General features: G+C 41.9%; 1 protein-coding gene across 3 annotated transcripts in view; it reads right to left on the bottom strand.

Moving 5' to 3' along the window:
* Positions 1 to 1,807: 1,807 nt before the first annotated feature.
* The window catches only part of RPS6KA2 (ribosomal protein S6 kinase A2), a 282,924-nt gene continuing 270,718 nt past the window's right edge, over positions 1,808 to 14,013 (bottom strand). For all 3 annotated transcript variants that reach the window (XM_032102444.1, XM_032102446.1, XM_032102445.1), the window contains 4 exons: positions 13,129 to 13,205; positions 10,536 to 10,653; positions 9,452 to 9,589; positions 1,808 to 9,071 (listed from right to left, as the gene is read on the bottom strand). In XM_032102444.1, coding sequence (XP_031958335.1) covers positions 8,946 to 9,071; positions 9,452 to 9,589; positions 10,536 to 10,653; positions 13,129 to 13,205 — 459 coding nt within the window. In that variant the 3' untranslated portion in view covers positions 1,808 to 8,945. The remainder of the gene's footprint in view (positions 9,072 to 9,451; positions 9,590 to 10,535; positions 10,654 to 13,128; positions 13,206 to 14,013) is intronic.

Here is a 14,013-nt window from a genome sequence, read left to right as displayed (position 1 = left end):
ACAGTCAATTCACTAAAGTTATCTGTGAGTAACCTGAAAAGCTGGACATAGCCTAAAATCCTTGTCTTCAGCTCTTCTTCACAGCTTTTAATGCAAAATCTTTGCTTCTTGTGATCTTCAGACATTAGCTGTTATTGTTACTGCCTCTTGTTTGCCTTGCTGTAGTGTCCAAGATGCTCAAGCCAGCAGCTGTGCTGCCCTTGAACATGATGTTATTCAGGCATATAACAGGACTACCTGAGCCCCAGGACAATTCTCATGGTATCTCCTTGTGGGATAAGGAAAGGGAGTGAAGCAAACTGGGATGAGATAAAGGAGGGGAAAGATACAAGAAAGAAATGAATGTTGACTAAAGAGCAAAATTACAAGTCGGAGGGGAGTTGTGGGCTACTGTTTTGAGTTTTTTAAAATTTTAAACAAATGCGTACCTCTCCATACAGGGGGGAAAAAAGCATGGTTACTTTCTCATTAAGTGCAGAGGTTTAACATGGTTGTCAATGCAGATTTCCTAAAAGGACTGTGTCTTGATCAGGCACTTGAGTATATTGTAGAAAGCCTTTCTCTCAGACATCTCATTTATTCATTTTCTAGCACTGGAGGCAAAGACTTCATCTGCCTGCCCAGGGCCTGGTGTGACCCATGGCTTCCTAACCAGGTCCTCTGAAAAGTTAATATATCTTCAACAGTGGCTGAACTTGGCTCATTCCTGATCATGGTCGTATTACAAGAGGAATTAGAAGAGGGAATGGAAGAGAAAGCCTGGATTTGTTGTTTTTTGGGTTTTTTTCTCTTCAGTTTTCCTGTTTGGATGTTCTTGGTTATGATTATGGTCCTCCAGAGAAGTCTCCTTTTTTAACCACTGGGCCTATAAAGACAGGTGTACTGGACTCACTGGCCTGCCCACCAGAAGAGGCTATAAAACTCACATGACGGACCTGTGGGGCAGAAAATTGGTAAGAGGAAGGTGGAATAGCTCATGGTAGGTGCTGGGGGGCAGAGGAAGAGGATGGGGAGGGACATGCATGTCCCAATGATTGAGGATTATGAGGACTAAAGGAGCAGGAATTTTCTTTCATGAACAGAGAAAAGAAAGGAAGGACAGAAGTGGGAGTAGGACAGGAGCAGCTGGTAGGAGAAAAGAGAGACTGCCTACAGTCAGAGCAGAAATCCTACTAATAACATTCCTGAAGTCCAAGTTTGCTTGGTTATGCTTGCTTGGACCTAAATCACATGCTGTTTCTCCATATCTGGTGCCACATGCTGTTCCTGCAGGGAACCTGAGCCAGACTCACCACCTTTGTTATACTGCCAGGTCTGATGACAATCCAGACATGAACACTGGTGTAACTGTGTGCAGGCTCAGATGTGGTAATGCAAGGAAAGCAGAACCAATCCCTCAAAGTAGGAGGGGTTGATTTTGCTTTTGTGGTCACTAGTAAGTCCAGCAAGCAGAAAAGGCTATGCAGGCTGCTTGCCAGCAACTAGCAGTTTCCAGAGGAACGGTACCTTGGAAGATCTCAAGGGGGCAAGGGAAATTCATGCTAAGGCAGCTTGTGTGAAAGTACTCATTTGTCTGGCACTGAAATCCTAAATTTGTCTAGTGGGTGAACTGTCTGACTGATGGGCGTTTAAGACTTACTTGTTGCTTCCCAAAGCAGAGGTTTGAGTATTGAGGCTGCACAAAGATAACAGTTCCAGGTATAATTTGAATAGTAACTGTGTGCTTTTAATGTGACCAACACATGGCATTCAAACATGACCAGTACTTGGGGACTGGAAATGAATTACGCAAAAACAAGCAGGATCCTTTTTGTTTTTCTTTTCTTTTTATTTCTTTATAAAGAAAGGAAAGGATGGGCATGCCAAACCAAAATGGCAGAACACAGACAAAGGTGAGCACTGAGGCCTCTCCTTGGGGGCCATCCACAATAAACTCTTGCCTTGGTAGGGTACAGCTCCCCATCCCTCCTGCCAGGAGGAATCCAGCATGCAGCCAGCCCTTCAGCACAATCACAGCTCTTTGAAGTTAGTTTGCACAGTTTCACAATACTGTCAGCCCACATCATGGTGGGACAGCAGCAGCTGAGGCCAGCAACATTAGCAGCAGCAACATGGGATACAGTGCACAGAAAAAAGGGAGCAAAGAGCTTGTTTGCAAACAATTGTAGGTAACAATATAGAAAGTCAGATCATCATTCTGCTATAAAAATATTACACTTCATAAAACCATGTACTATAAAAAAAATCTATTCAGAAACGCTGGTAAACATAACAAGTATCTGTACACTGGCTGCCCTTTTCATACAGGAAACATAAAAAGCGTGAGCCTCAGAAATCATCATTTTGTAAACATGAATATGGAGCCTGTAAACAAAGTGCTAGATCATGGTTCATATTTTGTCAAATTAACTTAATACTACCAAGTAAATCCCTTACACACATCATCACCTAATGGCCAGACTCCACTACTGTGACAGGAAAGAGGACTTGACTCCAAGCTCTCCCACTAGAGTCATTGAAGGTGCATATGGATTCAGGAATTAACACAGGAGCGAAGGCAGCAAGATATGGCTCTGAATAGCAAATCAGAAACAATCTTTTAGCAACTGGTTTTCATTTTCTGCACTTCAAATGCGTATTTCCAGTCTCTCCTTTCAAAATTTGCCTTTATCAAAGAGGGTGTGCATTTTCCTCATTTTCCTTTCAGGCTACAGCATCTCTGAAAAATATGTCCATAACATCCATTTAGGAGACATAATGGAGTACAAGTTGACTCTGTAACTATGTATACCAAAGCAAGAAGCAGTGGTTGAACAGTTCAACACTGAACATCGTGGTTTTCACAACAGAGGATGACAAAAAGGGCCAAATTCTTATTTTTAGACTCTAAACTTCCAGCTGCAAAATATTTTCACGTACAAGCCTTGTGATGACATGAATGATCAGATGCTGGCTGACATACATGTGTTGTCACCTAGCTGCATCTGGAAATGCAAGGTCTAGGTTCACAAAAATCTATGAAGAGAGTTTAGCTAAAATTTGGCTCTAAGACTTACTGTAACTTTATTTACTCTGTAACATTTTTGTTCTGCATAGGCTTCAATCCACCCTTCACCTGAATACTATGAGTTTTAATTCTGTACACACTGAGAACCTACTTTTAACTTCACTTCATCTTCTAAGTTTAAATTCTCATGTTTTTGCTGACTTTCAGAATAGGAGAGGGTGCGCAATTGTTGGATGTGTCTGCTGTGGACAGACATGGAAGGAGGAGTGTGGGACTGTGTTCAGACAGGAATTGAGGTACCAGAAGCAGATTAGCTGCAGTATTTTCAGGCAACACAAGATTTCAGGATCAGGGTCAGCTAGGAGGTAAGAATATACACTTCTAAAGGAAAATGATGCATACCTCAAAAGAGAAAAGAAAAATGGGCTTGTACATTTTATTTTTTTTTAAATAAACTATACTAAAGCATCTTACTAACATTATTTTAGGCCTTTTATTTTAATGTAAGGAATATCTGAAGGGTTGTGTCTCTTGCCTGTCTTTTAGGATTCAGATATGGAAACCTGGAGCTTATGTGGCTTTTGCTTAAAAGTGTCATCTCTGGATGTTCAACAAGAGAAATTTGCTTATAAATATTTGCTTTGGCATTTCTGATACACACATCCTAAGAGAAGGCTTCAAAACACCTGACTGAAAATAATTTTCCAGTGAAAGCTACGATATATTTTCTGCTATAGGAATCTGCTGTATTTTCTGTGTTTGACTGCCTTACTCCTAGTGATCGAGAAAGCTGTAGCATGCCTCAAAATCAAGAATTTCCTCTGTAAAAATGGATGATTTAAAAACAAACCCTGGGGGTTTTCTACCATTCTTATTAAGTTATCGGTAGCAAAAATACATGCAGTTAACATTATTTCCCCACGACATGCCATCTGTGGCCCTTCTGGTTACAGGGAGTTTATATGAACTTTTGGCCGATTTTCAGTAACCTGGACTTGTCCCACTCTCCATGCACAGGGCTTGGCACTGGGAACCTGCTGCTGGACAAACATCACATCATTTATAGCCCTGACTCTGAGCCACAGCTGGGCTCTGCTCAGCCTAACTCAGAGACAGAGGGACAGAGGGGACACTGAACTTGTAGCCACTCCAGTGTGTTGACAGCACTGTTGGCTAAACTGATTCTGTTGCCCTCCAGCTGTCTCCAGCCATTTGTTCTGACGCACAAACATTTACTTTGCCCCATGGTGACCTGGCTAAGGGAGGTGGGAAAGGACAGATGAGCAGCTGAAATCAAGAGAAAGTGACTGCCTGCCGTTTTTAGTGTCAGCACCTGCATATGCTGGGGTAAGTTCAGCAGACCAACAGCATGAGAAACCTTTGTGCCATCTATGGCCTAGTGGATGTTCCAAACCCTGTCATAATTCCTATCACAGACACACAGCAATTGCATACTTGACCAAGGTTTGGATGCATCGGGAGGTACCAAAGCTGGGTACAAGTTGCTAGAGAGAGCTGAAAGGGTCTGGCTGAAAAGAGAGCCCAGTATTATATCCAGGGTTAGATGAAGCACAGGGACACACAATCTGTATTTTGTAAGAGTGTGACATGTGATGTCATGACATCATGTCACACAAGATGTGCTTCACTCAGCTCTCTGTGCTTGGACTATCCCCAGCATCCTGAGCTCTCAGGGAGCTGAAGAAGATTATTTTGTGGAGAAACAAACCAGAATCTATTCTCATATAGACTTCTTTTTCAAATGTAAAGATTAATTACAGTGTGTCTGTGTCACTTGTCATTTGCTGAAATAGTTAGGCTTTATAAATGCTATCTGCTGTTAAAACTTGCTTAGAAAAAATTAAACAGATTTTAAACAAGGGAAAATTCATGAGGGGCTGGGGCAGTGGTCAGCCCTCCCTTTGAGCAGCATCTCCCACACCTCTGCAATGTACACAAGCTGTGGTGCTGTGTAGGAACTGGGGTAACACTTCCCATGATATTCTTCTTCAGAGCCCTTTGACTTTCTTCAGAGTTCTGGAGCTGCAGAGGCAGGGTCCAGCTCTGCAACATGTGGGGAAATGCCTCCTCCCTGCTGGGCAGACACTTCTCTACTGAGCTGAACAACAAAACCTGCACAGATATGGTCCTGTGCAACCTGCTCTAAGTGAACCTTCTTTAGCAGGGGGGCTGGACTAGATGGGTTCCAGAGGTCCCTTCCAACCCTAACCATTCTGTGACTGATTTTGAAGTGGGTCTCTGGATGAGCTGACTATGTCTGTGACAGGTACACTGTGGTATGTCTTGGACAATCATTGCATTGTGCAGCCTGATGGTTAAGAATGTAACTATAATATTTGTAATAGCCTAAGGCACTAGGTCACTTTATGGATCAAAAACTTGCAAGATGGTATGTTCTAATTCAAAGAGATTTTTAGACATTCAGGAGTTAAACATAACATTTAGTAAAAGTCTCTTAAGGTTATATAAAGAGAAAGAGAGAAGCTAAGCCTTTTTCTATTTTCTCCTAGAAAAAAAAGTGCTATTGCTGAGCTATACCATGGCCAGGAGTCTAGAAAGGAGATGCTGGTATAAAAGCAGCCATTGCAGTAATTAGGCCACAGCCTAGCATCCTCTCCTGGACCCAGCTGGGCCAGGGGAAGTGGTGGGTGCTATGAGTCTGAAATAATGACTGCCAGTGGCATATTCCTCCCTTTCTGCCTCCCTTGGATTTGCTGATGGAGGCTCTTGTATTTCAGTCCAAGTGAGCTGGGACAGTGGAAATGGTTTAATTTGGTTCACTTGACTGGAACAGATCAGAAAACCCTCAGAAGGGCACTTCCCATGGCAAGACTGCAGAGGAGAGACTGATCTGCCTTTGGAAGTGCACAGGATGCACATCTGGGACAGAGGGGAGGCTGAATGGCACAATTTCCTCCATGGATGGGCACAGCCTTTTTTTCTACACCCAGAGTAATCACTACCAATATCAATGACAGATTTCAAAGAACACTGCAGACAAAACTTTCAAGGCTATCACCTCAGCCGCTGACTACAATTCTGTCCCTATTTTTGTGCATGTATTTACATATAGACACATATGCGCACACATCTGGATGCACTGGCAACAAAACCTTAATAAACAAAGCCCACTATATATATGTAAGCCTATAGTTATTTATAGGCTTATAAAGTAATTAATAGCATTAAGATGTATGAGTCTGTATGTGTCTCTATGATAATAGCTGGCGGATCAGGAAAAGGTAAGTCAGGAAGAGATTAAAACCATTAAACTTTGGGAAGAGCAACATCCTGTAAGCTTGGCCTAAAATAATATTCAGTTGGGGAAAAATGCTCAAAGAATTAAGACTGACTATATCTAGAGGGAATTAGACTTTTTCCAGTGGTTGTGAGAGAAAGCAAACTGAACCAATACAAGATGACCAGGAAATCTCAGAGGGAGACAAAAACTGTACATAATATTTGCAACACTTTTTCTGCCCATATACAATACAATACAATTACTCTGACCACTAAAAATACATTTTGTTAAAACAGCACATAGCAGCTCGGACTCCACAAAATCCAGCCTTCCTTCCAGGTTGCCCTTTGCATCCTTATGCCCACCTTGCCTTCTTCCAGGACAGAAGTGACTTCAAGAGAACCAAGGCCTGGCCAGAGCTATTCTGCACCAGCCAGGATATCCCTGTCAGTGGATATCCTCGCAGCGTGCTGTTAGCAGAAACACGCGAGACTTAACTTCTAACAAGCAGAAAATTCTAAAGGCAGCAAAGCTTAGCCAGAAGAGAGAATATGGGCTGCTGTGTGCACAACCATGAACACCCACCTGCACGTTTGCACTCATCGGTCCCAGCTGATTCAGCCTCTGTGTGAAGTTTCACAGCATTGTTTATTTTAGAAAAGAGAAGGGCTTCAAGGAGAGCTGCTTTGCAGTGATTCTCTGTGCACAGCACATAAACTTGAACATTAAATACAAGTTTAAATTATTAAGAATAAATTTAAATTTAAAAATAGACTAATGCAAACAAACAAACTTCAGTCAACATTGAATCAGAGCTACTTTTAGGAAGAATATTACTATAGCAAATGAAACCCCTTGGACACTCTGAGGCAGTGACCTGGTAATTCCAGTTCAGCACCAAGATGCACAAACTACCCAGCAAGCAAAAATTACCATGTCTAGCATATGAAGCTCCATGTTCACATTTTTCTTTTTTTTTTCCCCTGTCACAACAGAAAAAAGCCAACACAGCACAGTAGATTTTCCCACGAAGCATCTGAGGTGACAAAATTCACTCAGAAAATAAAAATTAACAAAAGCAGTACAAAGAAGAATCCCGGTCAGCTTGTGACCACCATAAGCCAAGATGGGTAAGAAAAAGAATAAAAAAATAGTTCACATCCAGCACCACAAACCTTGCTTGCTTTCTTTGAAACCAGGGAATGAGAAAAAAGTCCATTTTGCAGAGACCATTTCAACAAAAGTTTTCTTTCCCTGGACCTGGAAAATCCAGGTATTAGGGCACAGAATTTTTGTTTTGTATGTATATAAATACACATGTACATATTCATATAAATATAAAAGCAGAGCATCCTCCCATTTCTCCTCATAATTTATTATTATTAAAGCTTGTAACAGAGTTGGCTGAACTCTTCAGAAGTGGGTACTCTCTGCACACACATGGCATGGGGAATTTAGCTCTGCTAGAGCAGAACACCCAGGCAGGGACATGAAATGTTGGGTGATGGAGGCAGATTTGGGTGAACAGCCAGGGGAGGGCAGGGAGCAGTGACTGGAAATGGCCTCTCTTGCTCCAAGATGGCACTCTGGCCTGCCAGAACTGCTCTCAGTGAGCAGACTGGGTGATGGTGTGGGAGGACGGCTGCATCAACCCACTAGGCTCCTGGGCAGCCCAGCCACCCACTGTCTTCTGCACCAGTCACTGAAGAGGGACTGTCCCCTGTTTTGAGAGAGTCCCAGTTTGCCCCCCAGCAACTTGTACACTAGTTGCCTCTGGGTAGTTTTGCCTACTGTCCTCAAAGCCACTCACACCTTTCCCTGCCTCTTGTTTGGTTCCCCAGCCCCCTCACCTAGTCCTCCCAGACCTGCTTGCTGGCCAAGACCAGACACATTTCTCTTGCCTGATCCACACGCTCCTACTCACACTGCTTTACATGAATGCCTTCCCACAGTCTCATAAGACCCATTCTTTTCCTCAGAAGACCAGGTTCTCAGAGGTTTTCTGCTCTCTGAGACTTTTGAGCAAGTCAGAGCTGGTGGCACACTCTCCTCGAGAGATGCTAGCTTCATTCCAGAGAAGGCAGGGGCAAAGTGCAAAATATTCCTCAAAAATAGAAGGTATTTCCACCACCAGCAGCTCTCTCTCCCTCATGCTGTATAGCACTTGTTTCAAATAAGGTATTATTCATGTGTCTCTGCAGCCTTCACTCTTCCTGGGGTGAGTGGAGATCAGTAGATGTCTACTGGTGACCAGCCAAGTCACTTCATCATCACACATGCTGGAACAGCATTCAAACCCAACTGCGTTCTTTGTAGCAAAAAGTGCTTTTCTTGAGAAACAAAATGAAAACTGTTCCCATGGAACATCTTACAGACTCAAAAATAGATTTCCTAGGGTGGGAAGGATGGAGCTCACCTATTTTGTTTGGCTTTATCTCAGTAAAGAAACAGAGCTACCGGCAAAACTGGCACATCTTTGTGAAGTTGTTAAACTCAGGACCCTGGCTGGAATGTAACAAAAAAGATGTGGTGAATGAGAACTTTGCCATACGTGGGCTTCTGCTAGTTCTGGCAATTTCATGTGCAGGTTGTTCAAAAAAGTTCTGCTAGCCAAGTGAAGATTAATTTCTCAAATAATAAGCTGTGGGTTTTCAAGGAGGCCTTTTGGGGGTACTGCTACAATCTGGTAGAGGTAAGTCTTTTCATGCCTCGCCGCTGAGCCAGATTGGAGGACAATACAGGCTCCAGCCTTGGTGCCTGAGGTGCTCGGTTTAAAGCAAAGTAAGTGGCTGCCATTGCACCCTGGAAAATAGAGAAGGAGAAAACTTTGAGCTGAAATTCAGTTCTTTGATGCTTTTCCCTTCCCCTATTCAGTCTCCTGCAAAAACTGTCATTCATGCACAATTTCCATGAAATTATACCATTTAGGCTGGCAGACAGCCAGAGTGTCTCAGATTCAAAGTGGTGAAGAGCAGTATGTACCACCAGATTATTACAATGCCGCCTGAAGTTAAAAATACTGAGCAGGTTTCAGTCAAAAATCTTTGCTCTTAATACAGTGCCATATTAAATTTAGCTGTTGTGGCAAATAATCTTCCCAACTCCTCTATCACTTTCCAGACTATTTACACAAATGACAGCTCATTCTGCAAGGAAGGAAGAGGGAAGGGTGTAGGAGGTACCTTCACCAGGTGAACATCCTGTCTGCTGAGTTGGTTTTGAGACAGGTACTCCCTGTTCACTATCCATGGATGTCTCAGGACTTGGACTGCTGTGAGGCGCTGATGAGGGTCTACATGAAGCATCTTAGACACAATGTCCTGGGTTGAAAAGGAAGAAAACAGTACAAGGGAAAAAGTAATTAATAGCAGGGCTGGTTTTACTAAGATCTTCCTGTTGGCAGTATCACAGTTAGCATGTCCAATGGAGAGAGTGATACACTTGAGACAGGCTTTATATTCTGTAAGTGTCAGGTCTTATCTTCAAAACTTTCAAGTGTAATGTTCAACTCTCAGCTCATAATCCAGTCAAAACATAATGTGGAGGGTATTCATCTGATCGAATGAGTGTTATTTACTGATGACCTTGTAGGAGTGATGAATACCTAGGGAGAGGATGCCATCTGGAGGCATCTCCTCAATGACCTGGAAGCATGCTTACAAGAGGAACTTAGAATAGAAACCTAACACTCAGGTAACTAAAGTTCAGTTAGGTTAGTTCTACAACATCTAAACATTTTAATTTCAAAACTGGACAGCTGACAAAAAAATCCACTGTGAGGCTCCTAGGTTCTGGTAGCAAGATTAATATGTCAGTAGGATTGCTTGCAGTTTTGTGGTGGAATGTATCAGTGTTACTCCACTGGATAGTAACATTTGCTAAAAATGAAATCTCTTGCAAGAATCTTTAAATCCTGTCAAAGCTTCTGATTAATGCTGGGCAACTGGAAGCTTGCAAATTTCCTGCCCATTTACCTGGTCACAGACTAGTGCACAGCTTCATGCCTAAAGATCTCAGCACCAGATGATTTTTTTCTCCTGGGGTTTCCATGCTTTGTGATTGATGGGCAGCCTAAACTGTGAACTGTACAGGAATTAAAACTGCCTGCTCCTGGCTAACTGAGAAGCAAAGAGGTGATTCATGTATTGACTATACATCTGTGGCATTGACAAACCTACACTTCTTTTAAAAGTGCAGTTGCAGCAAAAAAACCCATTCCATGGTATTTAAATCTCGAGAGAAAATCTGAGAAAGGGTTTCACTGACCTTTGCAGTATCAGATACTGAATCCCAGTTTCCTCCTGTAAGAGCATATTTGCCACTGCCAATCCTGGCCAGAATCTCCTCTGGGGTGTCATCCGGTCCATTTGCAAAAGGAGTGAATCTATTATAAAAAAAAATAAAAAGAGAGAGAAAGAGAAAAAACCTATGTAATTTGCAAGTATGTGATTTCTAGGTTCTAGTATTAACTGCCACTAATTACAACAGGAATTTGGTTCCAGAATGTACCACTGATACTGATGCTTCATTTTCACTCAAACTATACAGGCTGGTGGTTCCTCATATTGATCTGTAGAAGAAAAGACTGATTCCTTAATTGTTTTTTATATTTTTGTTCCATTACAATTTTTTAGGAATGACATATTCTTTGTAAAAATAGTCAGGTTTTTACCTTAAGTCTGCTTTATTGCCAACACCTTTATTGGCAATACCAGTACCTTGGTAATGGCAAGAAAGGATAAAAATTATGAAGGAGAAAAATTACGATCTGAAACAGAAAAAAAGGAAAAGAAAAGAAGAACCCTTTCTAATCTATTTTGCATTGCTTCATTAACCATAATGTACAAGTCAGTTGGGCAAAAGAAATGACCTGCAATAGGTTACTTCCTTGTCTAGCCAGTCAGAAATGACCAGTAACATGCGCCCAGCTTTACAAAATCAGTGTCGCATGCAGAGGGTACACTTTTTGTCTTCAGAAAGTGACAAGAGAAAAGGTTTTTGCAGCTGACTAAAACCTACCAGGCCAAATTTTACTCTGCAATCTTGAACAGCTGTGTAGGTTTAGAAGAAGTAGGTATTTTGGATTTTTATATTTTTCCTTCAATCTTTCTTTTCTGAGAACCTGCCAGAGTGGTTTTTAGATTGTTAGATAGTTGGGTTGGCCACAGCTTCCTATCCCACCCTATTTCTGGTAAAAAATTCAATTCCTCATGTTGTATTTTCTCATTTTCAATAACATTTCAGACTTCATAGCAGTTCAGCCCAAAGAGATCTGTAATGCTATTCCAATCTATAGCCATCAGGAGGGATGCAGTAGGAGTTAAGGACTAGCAAAAACTCTGAGGTCTGTCACTAGCTCCAGTAACAGGATCCTGGCCTGTGCTCTAGTCCTGGCTGTCTGAGCCCTCTCTGCTCATAGTGATGATAGAAGGAGAAAAAAATTCCTGGATGTAAATACTTGTCAGTTCCTACTAATCTCCTCTAATGAGGAAGAACAAGACCATTCATAAATGCAGTTCTGGCACCAAAAAAAGCATTCCTCAACTGATTTTGTTACTATTATTTTCTCTGATAAGTGCAGGAAAAGTGAAATACAGGTTACTAGCACCTGTCAGTAAATTTAATATCCACTAAGTTGTGCTATTTGTATTTCTGATTCAAATATATCTGGACTTTTTTCTTCTTATTTAATAAAGAAACATTTTCAACTGAACAAATGTAACTGTGGGTAACGTGTTAATTTTAATTTACTGATTCCAGCTGTGTAGCAGTCTAGGGCAGCAGCCAAATAGGAAAAGGTTCTTGGAGATCCTAGCAGACTGGGAGACTTCCCCAGAAAGTCTCAATATATTTCAGGTGACCTTGAACACATTTGTAATCAAGATTAAAACAGATGAGATAGAGACCCCTGGCACCTCTTCTATAATCCACAAGGCAAGAGATGCAAATAACAGAAAGTCAGAGTCCAACTTTTTGTTTTCTACATAAAACCTAGAAATGAATCCAAGCTTCCTGTCACAGCTGAATGATCATGAAGCAGATTAAACAGTTTAGAGAGATCACTGAAAAGCTGCAAACTGCGCTTAGGTGTGATAAATGTGCACCTACTACACTCTGAGAAATGAAATGCAGGGGCCTGATAACTCTAGATTGGGCTTGCACACTTTGTTTCCCAATCATCTCAGCACGTCTTACTCCTATCCTTCACTGCTTATTTCAATCTGTGTCTTTCCCTGCATCTTCCTGTGTTAGTATTTCACTTTAGCCAACACATTGGTAGGGGTATTTTTGCCAAGTACCTCTCAAAAGTTTCTGCTACCTGTTGCTATTCTTGCTGATCTCTTAGTTTACTTTCTGAATCATGTTTTTCAAAGAGCATCTGAAAACTATGTCTGGGTGGGGATTTTTTAGCTTTCAAAGGCGCTCAGACACTTCAATAACAGTATCAAATGAAGAATAATGAAGCTGAGGAGAATACATGTATCAGTAGAATGAATTAACATTCTTCCACACATAAGGTGAACGTGATGTGGCTCTTCATACTCCTATGCACCTCTCCCAATGGAAAACTTTCCCACTGCTTAAGTGGTGAGTGAACCCTTTAGGAGTCTAGGTCTCAGTGCATACATGCACTTTCTGTTAAAAACCTAAACAATTTGTCAAGTGTCAAAGCTATTTATGCATTCTAAAAAAAACTTTTTCTAATTCTAGGTCTTGACATCTATTTTCTTGCTTTTAACAACTGAACACACTTCTTAAGGAGGCCAGAATCCTTATCTGTGACTCCTTTCAGGCTTAATCAGTGCTACAGTGCTGAGCCCACTGGAGACTGCTGCTCTAGGAGAACCTCGTCACTCACCCAGCCAACATGGTGTACAGCAGGATCCCCAAGCTCCAAATGTCACAGGCTGCATCATAACCTTGGCGTTTAAGGACCTGTGGGAAGGAAAGAGAGAGATGGAAATAAGTTAATCTGCATTCCTGAATTTTGAGCTTCTGATCTACAAACAGCACTGATTAGTGGTTGTGTCTGCTGACATTCCCAGGGCTTAGCTGCATATCTGCCTTGAACAGGTGGCTGCCTTGAGATCAAAAACTCCAGTAGTGCTATGGAGCAAGGTGAAGCCCAGGCTGGAAGGATCTGGTTAGTGTTCAAACTCAGCACATCTTTCCCCTGTTCAGTGAGAGAGATGGGTGCAGCCTGGTGGACCTGGGAAGTCTGGGAGCTCCTCTGACCATCGAACATGCAGCAAAGCAGAGCAGTATTTCAGTGTTTTAAAATGCTTCATAGAAATACAAGCTCATCAATACTTTGAAACATATCCTCCTAACATAAAAGTTACCAACAACACCGTGGATGCATCATAGGGCTAAATGACGGTAATAAGCGTTCCAATTGAGCTCAGTTTGGATTTGATGCAGCAAATGGATGCACACTGATGCATATCTAATGTCAGACTAAGGAAGATACATGACAACTGCAAAGAAAGCTAAAAGGCTTCTCTTACTTCTGTGTAAAGAAAAGTGGCCACATTTAGACTGGAATTAACAGATAGCAGGCTAAAACTTGACCCCCTTCTCCTGTGGGGCAAACAAGACCTGTGGTAGTCAGCAGAGATCTGACCAGTAAGTTCAATACCGACACATGGTAAGGTATAGCAGTAAGGGTAATGTCCAGATTTCATTTCTGCTAGTGCACACTAGCAGAAATGCCTGTTTGGGTCAGTGCAGGTCCAAGTGAAAG

This window comes from Corvus moneduloides, chromosome 3 (genome assembly GCF_009650955.1).
Source record: "Corvus moneduloides isolate bCorMon1 chromosome 3, bCorMon1.pri, whole genome shotgun sequence".
Classification (NCBI taxonomy): Eukaryota; Metazoa; Chordata; class Aves; order Passeriformes; family Corvidae; genus Corvus; species Corvus moneduloides.
The sequence above is the reverse complement of the archived record's forward strand: the minus strand, read 5'-3'. Positions and strand labels throughout refer to the sequence as shown.